Here is a 22064-nt window from a genome sequence, read left to right on the forward strand (position 1 = left end):
CATCCTGGAACCATCTTGAGGGCTTTCATGAGGAGGATGTCCTAGATATGGACCATAAATGCTCAAGGCCTGTTGGGCACAAATGTGTTTTTTTGAGTACGATACTTCGGGGGCTTGCATCAACAAATAATTAATGATCTCTGATCTATCCGGGGTGAGGGACATAAGTTGGGAGAAGTCGGGCAATGATTCCAGATCATTTACAATATTAGGAGAGGGAAGATTCCTGATGCCAGGCCAGAGGCTGGACAAACACAGGTTGTCATTATCAATGGTCTGCGAGGTGCTCCTTTTAGCTACTTTATGAAATATAGGAGAGAGAGTATAAGCTGGATGTACGGAGGAATTCAATTATAGAACCAAAACATAATAACGATATAGCACATCGATGTGGCAGCAAGACTTCTTCTCAGGGTGCACTTCGGATGGCAGGGATAGAGAATTTGAGCTTGTCCGTCTTCACAAAAGCAGCTTTCTGGAGGGTAACAGCTGGGTCATTGATGAAGACAGGATAGACAGCTCTGTCCCCATTGAAGGGGATGGTCTTCTCATAAAAGGACAGCAAAATAGGGTCTCCGGGCTTCTGTGGTAAGTAGTCTTTATCCTAAAATAGAAGGACACAGAACCAGGATCACTGATACAGCTGCCATCATTGTGACACATCGAGGACAGGTCTGGGAGTGTTGATATCAACGTGACACTTAGGGCCTGATTTAGACTTTGGTGGACAGGCTACTCTGCACAAGCATAACAGATATCCTGTTAGCCATATTACAACAGCCATAGGGTAAAATGCACTTGTAATGTTATAGTGGCACCTACAGGTCAGTTCAGGGACTGCTGATATTGTAGTGAAACGTAAATTCTGGGCCATGGAGTGCGGATATTAAAGTGTCACCCACATGCCACATCAGGTAATGCGGATATTGGTGTGGCCCAACAGGCAATCTGGCAATGTTGATATGACAGTGGCACCTACAGGGCATGCCTGAGGCTTCTGATATTACAGCAACACCTACAGTGCACATCTGAATATAACAGTGACACCTCGAGGTCGGTCTGTGCATACTGATATTACAGTAACACCTTGACGTTGGTTCCGGGAGTGCAGCTGAAGGCAGAAAGAACAAAGAACTAATGTGACAGTAACACCTGCAGTTCATCCTGTGAGGCCTGCAATTACACTGACACCAACAGGTAGGGTCTGCGAAGGCTGCCAACTGCAGAGGCACAAGTTGGGTGGGCTGAAAGCGCAATTGAAGTACAGTTAGAGAGATACAGTGTGTTTGTGTGAGAGAGAGAGTAGTACTACTTGTACAGTGACAGCTACAGGTGGACACTCCAAGTGCTGCTGAAGTAAAACCAAGGATGGTGTTTACAGCGACACCTGCTGACAGACCCTGGGAGTGCTGATAAAGTGGCATACGATGGAAAACGGGAGAACCAAAGACTGTTTACTGTGACACCTGCTGACAGTCTGAGGTAACACATGATGCTGGGAAAGGAAAACCAGTGACTATGTTTACAGTGACACCAACTGGCCGGGGCTGGGAGTGCTGTTACAGTAACACTTGTCATGGAAGAAGGAGAACCATGGACTACACTTACAGTGACACCTCCTTGGGAAGGCTAGGAGTGCTGATGAACTAACAATCCACGAGAGAAGGAGAAACATGTCTTGTGTTTATAGTGACACCTGCTGGCGGAGTCAGGGAGTTCTGCTAAAGTAACCTTTGTCATAGTGGAAGGAGAAGCGAGGACTGCCTTGACAGTGACTCCTGCTGGCAGGGACAAGGATTGCAGCTGAGGGTACACATTCCATGGGACAGGGAGAAACATGCAGTATCTTTATTGGATGGTTTCCTTACCTGCAGGTTGGGGTGCACCATAGCTGAGATCTCTCCGTCAGCATCAATGGGGTAATCCTGAAGACCAAAATACTGATATGCTTCAGTTTGAAATGCTGGAAAGGTGACACCTGAAAGAAGAGACAGAGGTCATGACTCTGGGAAGGACATTAGAGGAGCAATAAGGTGGAGGGCCTGGACAATAAAGAGAGGAAAGAGGGAGAACATGTCAAAGGGGCAAGAATGAGGGTGTGGGTAGAGGGAGCGAAGGGCAGAGAGTGACAGGAATAAGTAGGGGAATACGAGAATGTCCTGGGACAGAAAAGGTATAAGGGAAAGGGAGAGTTGAAATGGGAAGGAAATGTACATGAACTAGGATATATTCTGCAGGTATAAGGACTGCATGTGAGTCAAGACACCTGCACATCACATCAGCAGGTCTCTAGAAATATATGAAGGAAATCAAAGTAAAAGCAGCCTGCCCGGACCCCAATGCACCCCCACTGCCCATCACATCAAAGTAGTAAGTACAGCCCCACAACACCTTAGGGCAAAGTGCATAAAACTAGTATGTACTGCAAGAGAACACCCCCACAGCCCCTCACATCAAAGTAGTAACTACAGCCCCACAACACCTTACGGTACAGTGCATAAAACTAGTATGTACTGCACAGGAACACCCCCACAGCCCATCACAACAAAGTAGTAACTACAGCACCACAACACCTTAGGGCACAGCACATAAAACTAGTATGTACTAGTATGTACTGCACAGGAACACCCCCACAGCCCATCACAACAAAGTAGTTAAGTACAGCACCAGACACTCCTACGGCCCAGTGCATAAAAGTGGAACCCTACCCACAGTCCAGTACATAAGAGCAGCATGTCCTGCCCCCACAAAATCCGCACATCCCAGCAGCGTGCCCCACCCCACACTATCCCCACAGCCTAGGAGCATGCACTGGCCCCACAATACCCAAGGCCCAGCACTTCAAAGGACTATGCACTGCCTCACCACACCTCTCTAGCCAATCATTTTAAGGAGGGCGCACTGTCCCCACACTGCTCCAGCATGTATGTGGTATTTCTATAGGAGGAATAATGCTTCTAGGCTGAAGGCCTTGAGGCGCTATGCTCAGGCCTAACACAGCCCAGGCAGATGACACTGCAGAGTGATCATGGTACAAAGGCCAAGCTGTGGGCAGGGAATGGCACAGACTAGGTAGTCAGTCAACCACCCCCTCACCCCAGTCCCCCTACAGGTAAATACATATAAAATATAATAATGCAACCAGTGGGAAATGCATTCTTTTATCCTATGACATCTTAGTTGGTTAATGCAATCACTGAAGACATCTCTGTGTGGAACCAGATCACAGAGAGGGCCATCATTTCACAACTGAATCCTGAATCTGATGCACTAGGGAACAGTGACATGTAATTATAGTGTTATAAGGACCCAGCCTGAGACTAAAAGCACGGTGAATATGCGAATCATTATTCTTTCAAAATTATACTATGCTCAGAGGAAGCAAACTCTGCAAAGTGCTTCAAGCTCAGATTTTAGATTTTCATCCAAAGCAGCAAACAAAGTTGCGCTGTGCTGTGTTCCATGAAATCGAGAGAAGAGGACACCACCATATCTACAAACACATGTCGCTCCTCCTCTCCTCCTGAGCGCTGGCGCACAAAATGGCTGACTAGTGCCACACACACATCTTTGCACCATAGAACATGCACGCGTGCGTATGTTGAGGCATACTTTAAAACTTTTCTTTAATTATATGTGTGCTCCACAGTGCAACACACATGCAATATGGAAAAAGTTTGGATAAATAAAAATATCCTTTTTAACACCTGCCATGAACTCAAGGAGGCCTTATTTCTTGGTGCAAGGCCCTTGCCATCATTGTAAGTAGTTTGGGCTTTGCGTCAAAAACTATAGGTGTAGCGGGGAACTTCCATATACCTCCCATGTGATGCTCCATATAACTTAGGGCTACTTCTCAGCAAAAATATAGTTTTGCGCCGGAAAGTATTTGTAAATGTTGTGCTACTTTGTGCTGCACAGAGGTTTAGTTTATCAGGCCATTTTGTATTTAAGATAAAGCAAGTGTGATGAAAATATATATTTTTAGTGATACGCAACCAGACCGTACCTAATGAAAAGCTTTTCCATTATAAGGACACACTACAGAACTCAGCTGATAACATCCTCAAAACGCCACCACTCAAAAATAATGAATCTTTGTCACCATGAATCTTCAAATGACTCCATCAATTGAAGCCAAATACTGGCTCCCAACCACACTTTGGATTTACTGATTAACCAGTCTTTGCACACAGTTACAATTCTTTCAAATAGTGCGCTCCCTGGCGGGAAGGCTTGTTTTTTCTTTTGCTTTCAGTTCCTCATTTTAGACCCCTTACCTTCCCGTTCTGCCATAACAAAAAGTATGCAAACTGTTCTTGTAAAATTAAAAAAATGGGAACATGATTTCCAATTGATCCCACTCTCCAGCCACTGAGGTTCTAAAAAAGACATTTGCAGGCAGCTGAGTCTTTGTTCATTTTTCTTTGCGTTGTGATGTCACTCCCTCTCTGCCTAATCAGCCCACTTGCAAGGTGTCCATAAAGGACATGGCCACCTTGGGAAATGTGAGGAGCTGAATTCCATTCTGCACAATTATAAGACATCCAGTGTTCCTGAACCCAGATTTTCTCGGTACCGGAACAACAACCCAATGTTTACAGTGTGGAAAACCCTGCAGGTTACACCAATATGAGAAAAGGCTGTATTGTCGCCGGGCCCCTTCTATGATCACTGCTTAAACCTCAGACAAGACACAAGCAATCTTCACCCTGCTTACTCCCTTCACCCCTGAATTACCACAGCCCCGTACGTTTCTACCACAGTTCTCTGTGCGTCCTCTTCCACTCGCCGGAGAGCAGGTGGTAAATGTGTGTGGTAAACCCCACAGAAAAGGGAACACCATGTGGCAGGCTTGAGGTAGTCTAGGAATATCTGGTTGAGGTCACGTTAACAGGTTAATAGAAACAGGGCTGCAACCCAGCTTTGTATGTAAAAATATATACAATTTTGTACTTAGTAGAACACAGACTTGTATGTTCACACAAACACTTAGTGGACTTTGAATGCACCACATATATGCCAGTCACTCATATATTACAACTTGTCTTTTGCTGTAAGACCTATTTATTTTTCAATTTGGATTTCTCCGACCTACAACTTCCTAAGGGCTCTTTTCCAGGCAGTCTCTCATCTCCCCCGTCTACCCTGTGTCAAAATGATTCACCCACCCTCCTCCCTCCAGGTTGTTTATGACAATTTGGCCTCTTTTTCTATGAGAAGATCAGGGTCGTGGATGACTTTAAGGCCCAAGTAATGGTTTCATCCTGTCTTATGCAGCATGTTTACAAGCATTTACACTTTTTTGTCACTTGTCTCACATCGATCCCAATGATTAAAGAAGAAAAAGAGGTTTCCTCCTTGCTTACCTCTGTGAAGTCCACAGATGACGCCTGTCCAGTCTGGACTCTCAATCAATCATAATTTACAGGGAGCAACTAATCACCTGTAAGGGTCTCAAGGCGCTGTGAGGTGTTGGTCTTCTGTACTTCAGTCAAAGAGCCAGGTCTTGAGGTCCTTCCTGAATTGAGGTAACAATAGTGACTGCCTGAGGTGGAGTGGCAAGGTATTCCAGCTCTTTGCTGAGAGGTAGGCGAAGGATCTTCCTCCAGCGAAGGTCTTCCATAAGCGGGTTACGGTGGGTAGTGCCTGTTGAGCACAGCAGAGAGGTCTGGTGGGGGAGTGGAAGGTGATGCCGTGGTTGAGGTAGGTGGGTCCAAGGTCGTGGAGAGCCTTGAAAGCATGGACGAGGAGTTTTAAGTTGATTCTTTTCTCAACGAGAAGCCAGTGGAGGTCTCTAAGGTGTCTGGTGATGTGTTCGCAGCGAGGGATGTCCAGGATGAGTCTGGCAAAGGCATTTAGGATGTGTTGTAGTTTCTTCAGGTTCTTCTGGGTGGTGCCGTCGTAGAAGGCATTGCCATAGTTGAGTCTGCTGATGACCAGGGCGTGGCATCAAAATGCATGCAAAAGATTATTCTACTGTCAAACATAGGGGGTCATTATGAACACGGCGGTATTTCTCACCGTGTTCATGCTGGCAGTCTAAACATAGACCGCCAGCCCCCTTGAGACCCCGCCGGCCATATAAACAACATTCCACTGGGCCGAAGGGCGGAAACAGTGTTTACGTCAGCCAGCCCAGTGGAATGCTGGGCCAAGATATTGCCGACGGCTCCACATGGAGCCATCATCAATGCCGCAGTGCGGTGGGTGCAGCAGCACCCGTCGCGCAGATCATACGGGCAGTGACCTGCGTGACAGGGCTGTACACAGGGGCCCCTGAGCACCCCTTCCGCCAGCCTTTCCCTGGCAGGGAAAACTGCCAGTGAAAGGCTGGAGCAACAAGGGTTCTCAAGCTGCGCCGCCCTGTCGGATAGAGAATTCCGCCATCGTCAGGCTGCCTGTCGGCGGAAGCCTGGCGGTGGCGGAGGGCCGCCTGTGGCGGTCTTCCCTTGTTGGTCATATGGCAGTCCAGACCTCCATGCCGTGGCGGTAATTTCTGCCACCGCCGGCATGGCGGTCTGGACCACCATGTTCATAATGAGGCCCGTAGTCTGGGTATTTCATTCGGATACAGTGTGTAATAGGTAACCAATCAAAAGCACTGCACAATGAAAGCGCTGCTGTGTGCAGTGATTCAATTACAAACGGGTAACCATCTTGTCAGCGTGGTACCTCTCTTCTGCCCCATTCAAGGAGGTCCCTTTCATTGCCCAGGCTAGGCTGACTGCTGTAATCAGTATGGACATTTAAGTGCATTGATTATGTAGAATATGGGAAAACTTCTTGAAGGCATTTTGGAGAAATGTATAACAAATGATGCATTTTATACTGCACACTGCCTCTGCAGGATTTAAAACCAACATTGATATTATAGAGGGTTTGACTCTGTTCTGTGGGCTTCAGAACAGAATTGAAGCATGGCTGTTGTTAGTGTAACATACGCTATTAAGGGGCACAATTTCTGTCTCTGTTGAAGTGACACATGCTAAGTGTTCTGGAGGGAAAAGGAACACTTGTATCGTTGGCATGCTAGAACACCATTCATTGCAAAGGTATTTCAAGACATCCACCTTTTTTCACAGTTTTTTAGGCATGGTGGCTTCGTGTGAGGGAGTGGCTCAGTTATCTAATATGAAAACTGATTAATATGGGGTGCTAAGAAGATCAATTTTATCTTGATTTAAAATAGCACAGAGTAATTCACAGGAGGTGATGTTGCCAGAGCAGAATTCCAGTTTCGGAGTCGGTCTGTAATCAGACTAATTTCAGTGATTCTGTTTTACCCTGTGTCGTGGGAATACAGATAACACAAATTACTCCTGCTCGCATAATTAAGAGTAATTTGGGGGAGCATCCTAATGCAAGAGCACATTTAGCGAGCGAGAGCAGCTGCTCAAGCTCACTATTTCTGTCCTGCTGTACTTAACGCTATTTCTTAGTGCAAAATGCGGAAAATATTGCTAAATGCAGGGAGAAAGTAGAGGTTAATCCTACTCCGAAAGCACATTTAGCGAGTGCGAGCAGCTACTCACGCTAGCTATTCGTGTTGTGTTGCATTTATTTCTATCTTTTAGAATGAAATGCATCCTCCCATCCATTTTGGATGCAAGCGGCTATTTTTATGCCAAGAAATAGTGCTAAATACAGAATTACTCTTCTTGTGTAATAATACGTAATCTTGCGGGATGATTAAGAAATTCCACGTGATTACTCTACACTGAATTACGTGAGTTACACCCACCCCTAATTGTCAACTGATTGGTACTCACTTATTCAATCAGAAGAGGAACAAAAGAGGTATTAGGAATAATACCTGAGACTTGCCAGTCACACATCCCTCACACCGGGTCCTGTAACCAACTAAACGTAATATTGTGAGACGGGTACATGTGTGCAGCCTCAAACAAGTATATGTTGCAACATCTAGATGAGTTGAAGGAAATGCGCCTTTAGTCAACTGTCAGACAGCAGCGCCTTTCTGGAGATGGAACTAAAAATAATTCATGAGCCTATTGTCAATTAACACAGCAGATTTTCTGACAATTTGCAAAAAGTATTGTTTTCTTGAAATAACCTTGGTAATTGAAATCTGTAGAAGCTACTGTTTAGCTGTCAAATCACTCATTCCCATAAGGGGGGAATGAGTGTCAGCAGATTGTAAACATTGTCAAATCCACTAAAACATGTTTTTTGTAATCCTATTGAGTAAGACCCATTTATAAAAAATACACAATTTATGACTTGATTTTGTTGCATTTGCACTAATTGCCCCATTGTTTAAAGTGTTTACAGGCACAATGTGTGGAATCGGTACTTCTGACGTCACGTTGTGGTAAACCGCGCTAGAGCCCGCTTAGTGCCTTCATTTCAAAATGCCCATTTTAACTTAGCATTTCTTTTCTGATGGTGACATTTTACATGTTTTTTCACTCATGCTATAACGTACTGATAATTCATTGTACATGCAGCTTCTATCTTGCAAGCGTTGCTGCCATCCAGTCTGTACACTTCATCCAAGGTTAAGCACACAAAATGCGATACACAAGTATTGTGATTGTCCATGGAGACAGCTCCACACTTGCAGACATGTCATAGAGCCTGCACCTCTGACACAGTGCGACACGAACGGCGCTTCTATTATAAAAACTGTCCATGCGCTACATTCAGCAGAGGAGCACTTCGGCTAGAACTATCCCGGAACGGGGCTCACAATGGCCGAGATGCAGTTTTGCTGACTCTGACCTCTATCCTGCACAGGACGATAGCCTACACTACACCAGACCAGCTTCCTGGCGTCCTGCTACATCTTACTGAGGCATGGAGGGGTCGACTTATCCCAATTGATCTGGCAGAGGATACTCTCACATTGCTACCCATAGAGCAGGTAGTAACAGGTAGGAGTGTACCAACATAATGTCACTATCGTGGTTGAACTTTTTATCTTTTTCACCATTTTCGTAATTTTCGTAACGCTAACGTGCTTTGTCTTTTTTGCCTAATAATCACAGTCCATGTTTTGTATGCAAGAATAAGATTGTTGCAATAAATGTTCTGAAAGTAATTTTCGCATCATTCCTCTGCCTCAGCTTGGGTACGCAGTGTGATAACGAAAGGGTAGATCTGTTTTCACGATTTCCTTGGGAATCTGAGTAGTCATGTTTGAGGTTGCAGATACCCTCTGGTACCGCTGTGTTTAGGGGCACAGATGGGCCACTGTGAGCTAGTTAGGAATTGTGTCAACATTTCCTAATGATATAGGCAGACTGAGTCCCTATGCACTGGTGTTTATGTTGACAAGATACAAGGTCCTACTTGATTCTTAGGAACCATAAACAACGTCACCTCTGGGCTAGGTAAGACGACCTGAGCAAACTGGCGTTCTTTGAAGAACTCATGAATGAGAATCAACTGTAGCAACCCAATAAAATATCTGGAAATACCAGTTACTAACAGGCTTGGACTCACTCTCAATTGTGTTGTTCACATACACACTGGCGTATTTACCTTTGATAACAAACCCAGCCAACAAAATGGATGACGTGTTAAGGCATGAGCCAAAATTGGTGTGTCATTTTGTTTTCAGTCGTGATAATTGCTACTTCTTGATGACTACACAATGTCCTGGGCACATAACAAAAACACACATTTTATAAACCACAAGGATGCTAGGGTTGGGCTGTCATCAGACCTGCAGAGAGAGGCCATACATTGAATGGGTGCAGAGAATGAACTTAGTGAACAGCGAAGCACTGCGTACAGAGGCACTTACTCCTAGTATTTTAAATAAAACCCAAGGACAAAGCACTACACGGAGTAGGCAAAGATCCCCCCTGCTTTTCTATCACCCTAGAGACAGGACCCCAAAACAGAGAGGCCAAGAATAGTTTGAGCAAATTAAATAAACCCTTCTTAGCACCTTGATGGACACCACTCAAGAAGAGAGAGCAAGGGAGGTTAGAAACTATTTTCACCTAAACCGGGGGAACCTCTTGTGGTCAGATGAATGACTTACAGGGGCTCGGAGAATTATCCCCGTGCTGGCGACGTGTTTTGATATAGATATATGTTGAACCCCCAGCCCCCCCACCTCATCTAGTCCTCGCATTCAACTTACTGCCACAACACGTACAACTCTGCTTTGTCTCCAGCTGTGTCTTTAGTCTTGTAACACAACTGCTCTTCTCTGTCTATGCCAGGCCTTTATTAAAAAAAAAAATACATCTGCTGGTAATATTTAACCTATGACCTCATGGGTAGTGCTGGAAATTAGATCCAGACGTATACATGCTTCTGTGAAGAACTTCCTTACTTCTCTACTGAGGCCAGTAACCTTTCTCATGATTCTTGTTGTATTGCCAGGGCTCTGAACTGTCCTGCTATATATGCATTGCTACTCTATTGGAATAAGCCCATCGATTCGCCCTCCCTTATTACAGACTTGGGATCAGATTTATTAAACTTTGACGAAGTGCAGTAGAGTCTAAATCAATCCTTGGAGGAGGCGTTTTCCCTGATCTAAGAATACGTAGAAAGAGGAAACTTCATGGAGAAATAACAATATTTCTCCGCATTCCACCTCTGTGGGGAAGGTGAAGCACTTTGAAGCACTTTGAAGCATTCCCAGGCTTACTAGTCTTGCTAAATCTGGGAATGAGCCAAAATCCATGGGTAGATACATGGGAACGCCCACACTCGACCCATGGATTGCCTTCCCAACGCAGCGCTGCCTTGCATTACTCCAGGTTTACCAAGCAACGCAGGTCCATGGAAGGTGGCCTTGTGTCACTTGATAAATCTTATTTAAGGATTACGTTGACATCAGGCGTGATGCAAAGGCAACACAGTCCAATGATAAATCTGGCCCAAAATGCATATTTTACTCCTAGGAGCCAGTAAGTCAGTGGACACAGTGACTGTCTTCATCTCCCAACCTCAAAAAACAGCACATTCCCCACCAACTGAGAGGCCAGGGAGTGATGTGCAGACAGGAAAACAACGGACTGGCCATCAGTTTTAAAGCCATGAAGTTCCAGATCCCACAGGGCCTCGTGCATGAGGGGCCAGAAGCTATCTTTGCCTCCTTTCCTTGGTTGAACTTGTCAGTGAAGTCCAGGCAGCACTTCACCAGGTTCTGGGTGTAATTGAAGGCGTCGGCTGTTAGGGTCTCCACATTTACGGGCCCAACCTCTAGCGCTGTGGAGAGAAGAAGAGGGCTGTCATCAGGGGGAAGAGGTGGGGGAAGAGTGTTGGGTGAAGCAGTTCACATCTACAGACCCTGGACTTACCCAAGTGTCTAGGATTTAACTTCCTAGATCTGACATAAAAAAGCAGGACATAGCTGCAGTTCTAATATCGTTCCAACAGAAGGCAGGGCAGAGGAAGATGAAAGAGCGGGTCATACATGTGTTTCTCACTAGTAGACAGCAGTATAGGACACAGCTGTCACTCTTAAATTACCCATTAGATGTGAGAAAAGATCATAGCTGGAGTTGACATCTTCCACCACCAGAGGGCAGAGTGCTTCACTGCTGGGTCTGGGTACTGCTTGTTAAGGTGGCTGCATTTTATATATATGTCTATGGTCTATTGCAGTGGTATTGAAAATACCAGCAGAGGAATTCTATTCAAGAGTCTCAGAGTCCATCTCCTAGTACATAGCAGCATTAATTTGTGATTTCTGAAAGTGGACGCCAGGGCCTGAAGGTGGTGGCAGCAGTTAATATCTGGACAGCATTCAAGAATAAATGGAATTATTCACATTGCAGCCAGGCTCCCTTTCTCAGTTTGAGAATAAGCTCTTTCACCTGCTGGTGTATGCAATACCATGCTTCACAGTTTACGGACCCCTATCCTGCTGGGCCATGATTGCACGTAAGCCTTCTTGAGCATTCATGAACCTGGATCCTGCTGGACCAATATAGCATCCTAAACAGCTCAGGCATTTACAGACCTGTCCTTGTGGACTTGGATCCTGTTGCACCATGCCAGCATCAACGCCAACTCAAGTATTTAGGGACCTGGATCCTGCTGGGCCTCGACAGCACTGCAGCAAACTAGACCGCCATCTACTACAAGCTCAGCCACTAGAGCTGACCCAAGTCTTGCTTCAGTGATGCAATATTTGATAACCCATATGATCCTGAACATTCCTGAGATCAGGACTGCGGTTGCTCCCTCTTTTTGAGATGTTTGAAAGGAGCAATGGTTGAGACGAAGGAGGGTATTAAGAGGATGGCATATGCAGGATATTTGCCAATTTTTGAGGGATGTCCCGATGTCTTAAATGTAAATTGCACAATAACGCCATCAGCACTGAAAGGAGAAGAGTACAGGGGAAATGATCCCAGGATCACTCGCAGTCAAAAATAATAAACAAGCAAAAACTCTTGGGAGGACACAAGCGGAATGAGATTCTGACTTGAGTTCAGGAAAAATCAATCTTATGGAGTAGGTAGCACATGAGAATTTCCCAATAGCGCTGCTCCGGGGGCTTCAATACCATGGGGAAATAGCAATCGAAAATAGGGCCGAGCACTCACACGAGGATTTAACAGGTGAGAGGCAACACCTCAACATATAATGTTAAACAACACCTTGGCTTCTCATCATTCATGTCTCCCAGGCTTTGGCAAAGGTGCAAGGAGGGAAGATAAATGTTCTAAACACAAAATGTTTTCTCCTGACTAATAAAATGATTGTGACCCTATTGGATAGATAAATATCACAGGGCACTCTACTCAAAAGGGAATAAAAAACATGGGGTAGGTTTCTGTCCATGAAACAAAATGTTCATTTTGATGTCAACACCATTTTAAAAACAACTTTATTTGTATGGGCTAATTCATGACAATCAGCGTGTTTCACTGCTGTGGTCGCATTCATCAGGACTAAAATCCCTTTTAGACTGAAGATGCCTGATATCAGTGCCCTCGCTGCTATCTAGTGAGACTTGGTGTCTCAAATAGAGAAATCTTTTCAATGCTGATATTCCAATTCTTGGCGTATGTTTTGGGGAACTAGCCCTCCATATCATCCAAATGCAGATAGCGTTCTAGCATACCAGAGGCACCAAGAAAAATCAGTGATGCATACAACATGAAAACTCATCCAAGTAAGCAGAATATGCTTTAGATATGAGTCTGCACTAAACACCACCAGCATAGGTTTTCATGACCACACTGGCGTTGTTCTCCCATCGGGGCTACTCTACTTCATGGCCGTGACTACGAACGAGCAGGTGCTGGTGTTCAGATGGGAGCTTTCATCTTCTTATGTTCTGGTGCATATCTTCATGCAGGAACATGTGTCCGTAGAATTTTAGTGATGGCTTGCAGAGTTCACTACAGGTGAGACTGGTTCATCAAAGTGTCTTTCAGTTCACCCAGGTCTTCAAATAGATTGTGAGAAAGCCTGGGCAAATGAGGAGCATGTGCGACCCATGTGTGAATGCTTTTACACTGGATGGCTCTAACTGAATACCTTCAGAGAGCTCAGCAAATGTTTTATCAGTCATGGAGTATGATTGCTCCCCTGCTTATGGGGGCTTGAGCCCAGTGCTTAATTTGTGCTGGTGGTTTCCGGTGCTCGGTACCTGTGCTTAGTTGTCAACACCAGCTCTTATGCCAGTCTGCCACATGGTGGTGCTCTTTTGTAATTTAAAGATGAGCATAACAACTGTTGCCAAATATACACATTATGCATTAAAAATGACTATTGCCTATCTCCAAAACCCTTGTTATACCTTTGTGGGACTGGAATAGTCTGAATTGCCCCACTTGTAGGAGTGTTATGTTTAGTAGTTGTGCACGTGGCTGAGCTGGCAGGGCAGTGGGTGGTGCAAGCTGCAGTGGCCTCCTGATGAGGGTCCTGTAACTTTTTTATTTTTTTTTATTTTTACAAATTAAGCACTGAACCAGGTGTAGTAAATGATGGATGTTTGTGATAGTTGCATTCCCTCACCTGTTTAAGCAATTCCTTTGAGCTGTTGCCATTTTACTGCACCCATCTCCATCTTGCCTCATGCTCCCCTCTTCATGCTAGCCATTCTGTGCCCCTCCACAGGTATTTCAACATTTTGAATCTCTGTGCCTTGTTTTTCATAGTTTCAAGTTACTGGTGCTCTGTGGTCTTGTATTAGTGACTATTGTCTCTGATGTTCCTTACATAGCCTGAAGCTCGGTTCAGCTACCAGAAAGGAAGGAGCTACAGCTGAGGTTATCTGAACCTTTCTTTGTAGATTATGGGTGTGATTGAAGGAGACCAGAATTCCCCCCTTGGTCTCCTTAGAGGGAGAAGTGAATCTCATGCACAACTGTGATCTGTACCTCTTAACATTTTTCTTAAATGAAATATAACTTCCATGTATTACCCTAGAGTAGGGTAATGTATGTGCCCGTGCCATCACAACTGGTAGATTTCTATTTAAGTAAAAACATAAAAAATTATGTTAAGTATATCAATAACTTACTTATCCCACAGCGGACAATGGACGTAATTTTCTCGGAAGCGTTCTTGGGTACCATGTTCAGGTAGATGTGAGTCTTCAGAAAAGGAAAGTTATTCTGTAGGGTCAGAAGAAAGGAGTATGAAGGAAACACTGCAGGTGAAGTCACTCTGGACTAACTTACGTCAAGGTGTTATCAGACACTGGCATGGAGATCTACTTACGCAGTACATGCCACACATTGAGTACGTGTCTCCTCATGTGTATCCTTGTGGTACCTACTGGTTGGATAGGTGAGAAGCACAGATTTCATACGATGCAAAGTTCCTTAATCTCAGACTGGATATCTCCTATCAGAATGGGTTTGGCCACCAAACAACTACATGTGATCCTAGGACAGAAGTCTATGAGAAGAGGTGACAATGAGCTCCTATTGATGCTCCTGGATTGTGGGTGAGGATACAGGTGCAGTTTAAACAAACTCTGCAGCATCTTGCGCTTCTTGATGCTGCCGGACAAACAGTTGAATGAGGGTTTCCACTCTTCAGCAGGACCAGGCAGAAGCGGGCCCTTTGAACCAGGATACAGAGGAGAAACAATGGAGTGGACCAGTCACTGACTTCCTGTGGTCCCTGCATCTACTGTTTTCTAGCCCTAACAGTGTACCACTTACACCATCTAATTACAACATGTGATTGTCAGGTTATTCCTGGTTACAGGTTTAGTGACCCATGACCCCTGGTAGTGAGAGTGAGTAAGTTTATCTAAACCTGCACCTACATTTCTGTTTCTTCTACAACTCCTCCTCCACCCCCTCCAGCCGCCCCATTCCACTGTTATGCTTGTCCACAGGAACCCACTGGCATTATTGACCACTTTAATCAATGAGTTGATGCCTGCTGCAGGCTTTGCACAACCCACTCAGAGAGCTGCGCACCACAAATACACATTATGTAAGCATGTCAGTTTCCTCTGAAAGCCTACTGGGGTCAGCGGCAAAACCAGAAGATAAAGGGCCCATTTCACAAAGGTAAACTTAGACCTGAAGCCTACGTTTAGACCTAAAGTCTAACTTTAGACCTGAAGTCTAAGCTTAGACTTCACATCTAAAATTAGACTTATCGACTAAAGTTAGACTTATGGACTAAAGTTAGACTTCAGGTCTAAATTAGGCTTATGGTCTAAAGTTAGACTTCAGGTCTAAAGTTAGACTTATGGTCTAAAGTTAGACTTCAGGTCTAAAGTTAGACTTATGGTCTAAGCTTAGACTTCAGGTCTAAAGTTAGACTTATGGTCTAAAATTAGACTTCAGGTCTAACGTTAGACTTATGGTCTAAGCTTAGACTTCAGGTCTAAAGTTAGACTTATGGTTCAAAGGTAGACTTCAGGTCTAAAGTTAGACTTATGGTCTATAGTTACAGTTCAGGTCTAAAGTTAGACTTATGGTCTAAAGTTACAGTTAAGGTCTAAAGTTAGACTTATAGTCTCAAATTAGACTACAGGTCTAACGTTAGATTTATGGTCTAAGCTTAGACTTCAGGTCTAAAGTTCGACTTATTGTCCAAAGGTAGACATCAGGTCTAACGTTAGACTTATGGTCTAAGCTTAGACTTCAGGTCTAAACTTAGACTTGAGGTCTACGTTTACCTTTGTGAATCAGGTCCAAAGTGTATTTCGACTCCATTGCAGATGGTATAGGATTTAATTGCACTGGAAGGTGTAAGAAGACCAGCAATGGGGCCAGCACACATCCTTACTTATGACAATTGTTACCTTATTAGCACATTGAATACAGCAGCAATAGAGGGGAAATGAGGGGATCAGTACAACAGACTAATAATATTTCGAGCACCCGCGCATTTATATAAAGTATCCACTAAATCCATATTGAAGATCAAGGCTTTTGTTCCATACTCAACAACAGTGAGTAAAGCATGTGAAATATAAGCAGGAACAACATGGATTACCTTAACGTTCTTTTACACTTATTGTTCAGAAGTCGATCAGAGTTTTTGCATGAAAAGTTAAGGACATGGAACATGGCCTGAAAGGGACCCTGTTTCAATGTCAGTTTCAAATGACGATCTTTGCAGAGACCTGGAGGGACCTGGCCCACTTAAAGCCCTGGAGATAGCCACTATTCTTTTATACTCATGAGGTATGTAATATACTTGAGGTGGTTACCTCTCTGGTAGGCTGAAGGTGAGAGAACAAGGGGGAACACAGTCTATTTCTGTAATTATGCTGAAAATGGGAGAGAGGGCTACCTCGTGTTTTAAGGTACCTCATGAATGTATAGGCAACTGTCTGTCTTGCATACGCTACTCTCCAACCAATCTGCAAGCTGCACTCACTGCCACTGAGCCGTAGTCCCCAGTTCAAGATGGCCGACGCGGCCTATGCCCCCCCAAAAAACCACAGGAACAGATGGGAAACCAAGGAGGTGACTGAAATGGAGCTGCCCTGTTCAGTGCTTAATTTGTAAATAAAAACAAGCCAGTGCCCAAAATTCTGCTCTTAAACATGCAGCTGTTGCAATTAAATGTGCGAACACAGAATACTGATGCAGCGTAATCCTGAAGCCACCTCGGGCCTCTTTAATCTATTTAAAGCCACTCCCTGCCCCTACAGCTCACTCTTGCAGCTTTCTCCTTTCTCCTTTGTAACGCTTTTTCATTTTTCTCTTCCTCTGTCTTTCTCATATGTCTTCTGCTCGCAGTAAATGCCTGATGCAGACAAATATGGACCGGCCCTCAAAACTAAGTGATGGTGCCCTGCACCGGAAACTATCGGCTTGAATTAAGCACTGGCCCTGTTCCTCTTGAAAGCAGGCTTCTACTGAGGCAGTACCTGAGATCTTCTGGGCCCAGGCCGATTAGTTAATCTACAACTTCCCATTCAATCCTGGGGTACAAGCACTGCTCCTGGAAAGTAGCAATTCAAAAACTGTGGACCTCTTTTAGGCCCCCCCCTGTGACCCCTGTCTTGCACCTTGTGACCCCTGCCACTGCCACCCCTACTTCAAAGGTGGCAAAATTAGTACCAGGAACACAGTGGCAGCTCATCCTTATGAAGGTTGGTTTAGGCCCCAAACTCCTTCTTTCTCAATGTTTTTCCTACACTAATACTGAATATTGTTTCATTATTCATTGTTAATGTAGTAAAAAATACAATTGGCTGGAATATGACCTTCCCCGGCAGCTGAGGTAAGTAAAAAAATGCTTTTAAATGTATGATGAGGTCAAAGGGCATGTGATGTCAGTTCCACTAACCCAGGAATTTTGGTGGATTGATGTTCATGTCAGAAATATGCCTTTTCAGCAGAGGCCTGCATTTGCGCGCCGTGCAAACCTTCTCGTGAGCTTAAGAAAACACTGCATGACTTACTGTTTCTTACAAGAGTTACCCACTTTCTGACTTTTCCATGTGAACTGGGCTAATTGACTTCACTTACAGGCACTGAAATATTACACTATGCAAGGCTTATGCATATAGGCCAACATTTTAGAGCAGACAAGTGGGAAATTAAAAAAAAATTGTCAAGAGAATGTATTTTTCCCACTGACTTTTATTGAAGCAGAGGCAATCTGCCTGACCCGGATCTTTTGGTATGTATGGTGACCGACAATCAGCATTTCATATTTGACAGTTGAATTACATGGCTCAAACAAAAACAGAGTTTTAATCTGTGGCAAACAAAAATAAAATGTTGGAATCTTCCCCTCCAAGAATTATGGAGGAAGTGTTAACCTTTGATGTCAGAGGTCATGGAGAGGTGAGCGTGTGTGACAGGCATCAATATCAATGCTTTATTTTTGGCAGTTTTGCAAAACTCCAATCGGGTTTCTGCATGCAGGAATCAGGAGGAGGGAGACTAGTCTTGAAATCGGTGGTCTACCTCATGAAATGGGAGGGTTGGTATGTATGCTTATAACTCAAGATAGACTTTGAGGCATGGGTTGCAAAACACTCATAGGGCCACATGTATGAACACATTTCCCCATAGACACAAAGTGGGTAAAACCCTTTGATACATCTGGCCTATAATCGCTTAAACTCAGAATAAGCCAAGCCTTCCTTCTATCTGCAGCACACACTTCTCAGAACTAAGAGTCTGGAAGGGGGACAAACTGTCCTCTTTTTCAGCTGTGAATAGATCATAGTCTGCAACGGATTTCACCATCTTGGACCACCACTGCCGAAGTGCGATCATATGATATGAGAGTGTGACCCACTACTTTCTTGTTGAGGGAGGCGAGGTGGGCAGTATGCTAGACCCTAAGAAGGTCTTCAGACGTATGCATCAGTGCAACTTTGTCCAAGCTTGGAGAGATGCCCTGATAATCACATAGGGTGACCACCTCTCTTACAGACACTGTTTCCAGTTCTCCACCCTCAAGTGATAAGCTAATACATTTTGGGCATTTCAGCCTTGTTTTATTCCATAAACCGTATTAGACTGACACACCTGAAGTCAATGATTTGTCAGTGAAAAGTTCAGGACTCTAGACAGTGATAGCAATGACCTGGAGTGAGGTGGTCACCCGGTAGTCACAGGGCTTCCAGAATAAGAGGCTGTGGCAAAGCCAGGTTTGATGGATGATACAGCAGCCCTTACAGCACGATTATTGCCAGATAAGGACACATTTATAAATATTTCAGTAAGTAGCAAATGGTACAACAGATACTATGGGGCATGTTTACAAGAAACTAGTGCATCAGCACTGCTTGCGTCACCCTTGCCACACCTAATGACACCATGCGCGTGCCATATTTACAATATGGCGCACCATGGAGGTCATTAGGACAATAGTGTCAGAATTGTTGAGGCTACTGTGGTGCTTTGTTGCACTAGCGTAAAAAAGTTTGACGCTAATGCAGCAAAGTGCAAGGAGGCCCACAGGTTACTATTGGTGCCTCATTTTAACACCTGCTCTGAGCAGGCATTAAAAATGACACCAAAAATGGCACAATGAAATGTTGTAAATTTCACTACACCATTTTTGCAGGCCATCTAGTGCCGGAACACCCCCTTCATACATTATTCCTGACGCAGGCATAATATGGCGCAAGGGGGTGCAAAGTGGCGCAATGCATGTATTGTACCACTTTGTAAATATGGCGTGGTAAAAATACCTCCTTAACACTACATTAGTGTAAATAAATGATGCTAATGTGGCACAAGGAAGTACTTGGGGCTTGTAAATATGCCCCCCATGTTTTTCCAGTCCTAAGTAACGCAAATAGCAGGAAATGTGATTGCCCAGTTTACTGGTACGCAACCTGAAAATGATGAAGGTCAAGTACCTTAAAGATAAAGATGTCAGCGTGGTCACACTCACCTGCACGTAGTGCGCCAGGTGCATGCCCAGGTAGTTCTCCGCATTATCCAGGATGATGGTGACCCCCATGTTAGAGGGGGTGGAGTGCATGTCCAGTAGCAGATCGTAGGGATCGGGTGAACCCTTGGGACCGAAGATTAAGTTAATCTCCTTGGCTCTTTTTTCTTCATACGGTGTGTCCTCTGTGTCTGGGGCACTGGAACAGGGCGAGCAGGTGAAGAGTGGGAACAGAGAGATAATACGCTTTCATTAGACTAACAAGTAAAGTAAATTGACTCTCCCCCTAAACCTGATGGACCAAATATCAGCTGACATCCTTCATTGGTTGCAGATGTGGAGATACGCTTTTGTGACTTACAGACATAGGGCTCAATCTAAACAAAGGTTTAGACCTAAAGTCTAACTTTAGAGCTGAAATCTAAGTTTCCACCTGAAGTCTAACTTAGATCTGAAGTCTAATCTTGGATCGACCTTAGCACTTGCACCCAAAAACTGGAACTCGCTCTCAGAACGTTTCGAGGACTTCGGAAAAGTCATTGGACCTGATTACGATCTTGGCGGAGGGGATTATTCTATCACAAACGTGACGGATATCCCGCCCGCTGTATTACAAGTTCCATTATATCCTATGGAACTTGTAATACGGCGGACAGGATATCCGCCACGTTTGTGATGGATTAATTCCCTCCACCAAGGTCGTAATCAGGCCAATCATGTTGTTTATGAATGCCTTTCTCCTGATTTGTGCAATGAGCTAACGTGTCCTGAATACTGCGCTATACAAGGTTTTTATGATAATGATGATGATGGTCTCCCTGGGAGAACCATTCACTCAGTGGCCTGCATGTTCAAATCAGATGCTAGCCTAGTTGTGAAATTCACTTTTCGTGTCAGACTTTTGTGTTCTTTTGTCCTGGCGTTTGTGTTATGCGAAATCTGCATTATCGTGGCCAGAGCTACCTCCACTGCCGGTATCTGAGCTACCTGAAAACGTTAGTGTCTGAGCTACCTGCACTGTTGGTATCTCACCTACCTACACTGTCTGACCTACCAGCACTGTTGCTATCTACTACCTACAGTACTGCGGCCTGAGCTAACTCCACTGTCAGTATCAGAGCTACCCGCACTATCGCAGCCTGATCGAACGCCACTGTCAGTATCAGAGCTACCCGCACTATCGCAGCCCGAGCGAACTCCACTGTCCGTATCAGAGCTACCCGCACTATCGCAGCCTGAGCGAACTCCACTGTCAGTATCAGAGCTACCCGCACTATCGCAGCCTGACCTAACGCCACTGTCAGTATCAGAGTTACCCGCACTATCGCAGCCTGAGTGAACGCCACTGTCATTATCAGAGCTACCCTCACTATCGCAGCCTGAGCGAACTCCACTGTCAGTATCAGAGCTACCCGCACGATCGCAGCCTGAGCTAACTCCACTGTCAGTATCAGAGCTACCCGCACTATCACAGCCTGAACTAACTCCACTGTCAGTATCAGTGGTACCCGCACTATCGCAGCCTGACCTAACTCCACTGTCAGTATCAGAGCTACCCGCACTATTGCAGCCTGAGCTAACTCCACTGTCAATATCAGAGCTACCCGCACTATCGCGGCCTGACCTAACTCCACTGTCAACATCAGAGCTACCCGCACTATCGCAGCCTGAGCGAACTCCACTGTCAGTATCAGAGCTACCCGCACTATCACAGCCTGAACTAACTCCACTGTCAGTATCAGAGGTACCCGCACTATCGCAGCCTGACCTAACTCCACTGTCAGTATCAGAGCTGCCCGCACTATCGCAGCCTGAGCTAACTCCACTGTCAGTATCAGAGCTACCCACACTATCGCGGCCTGACCTAACTCCACTGTCAATATCAGAGATACCCGCACTATTGCAGCCTGAGCGAACACCACTGTCAGTATCAGAGCTACCCGCACTATTGCAGCCTGAGGGAACTCCACTGTCAGTATCAGAGCTACCCGCACTATCGCGGCCTGACCTAACGCCACTGTCAGTATCAGAGCTACCCGACTATTGCAGCCTGAGCGAACGCCACTGTCATTATCACAGCTACCCGCACTATCGCAGCCTGAGCGAACTCCACTATCAGTATCAGAGCTACCTGCACGATTGCAGCCTGAGCTAACTCCACTGTCAGTATCAGAGCTACCCGCACTATCACAGCCTGAACTAACTCCACTGTCAGTATCAGAGTTACCCGCACTATCGCAGCCTGACCTAACTCCACTGTCAATGTCAGAGCTACCCGC

General features: G+C 45.0%; 1 protein-coding gene across 1 annotated transcript in view; it reads right to left on the minus strand.

Annotated features, from left to right (window-relative positions):
- Positions 1-409: 409 nt before the first annotated feature.
- Positions 410-22064, minus strand: part of LOC138294009 (N-acyl-aromatic-L-amino acid amidohydrolase (carboxylate-forming)-like) — a 29092-nt gene continuing 7437 nt past the window's right edge. The window contains exons 2-5 of the mRNA XM_069233262.1: positions 19789-19984; positions 14471-14564; positions 1869-1978; positions 410-604 (exon numbers count right to left, since the gene is read on the minus strand). Coding sequence (XP_069089363.1) covers positions 410-604; positions 1869-1978; positions 14471-14564; positions 19789-19984 — 595 coding nt within the window. The remainder of the gene's footprint in view (positions 605-1868; positions 1979-14470; positions 14565-19788; positions 19985-22064) is intronic.

Source organism: Pleurodeles waltl, chromosome 4_2, assembly GCF_031143425.1.
Source record: "Pleurodeles waltl isolate 20211129_DDA chromosome 4_2, aPleWal1.hap1.20221129, whole genome shotgun sequence".
Lineage (NCBI taxonomy): Eukaryota > Metazoa > Chordata > Amphibia > Caudata > Salamandridae > Pleurodeles > Pleurodeles waltl.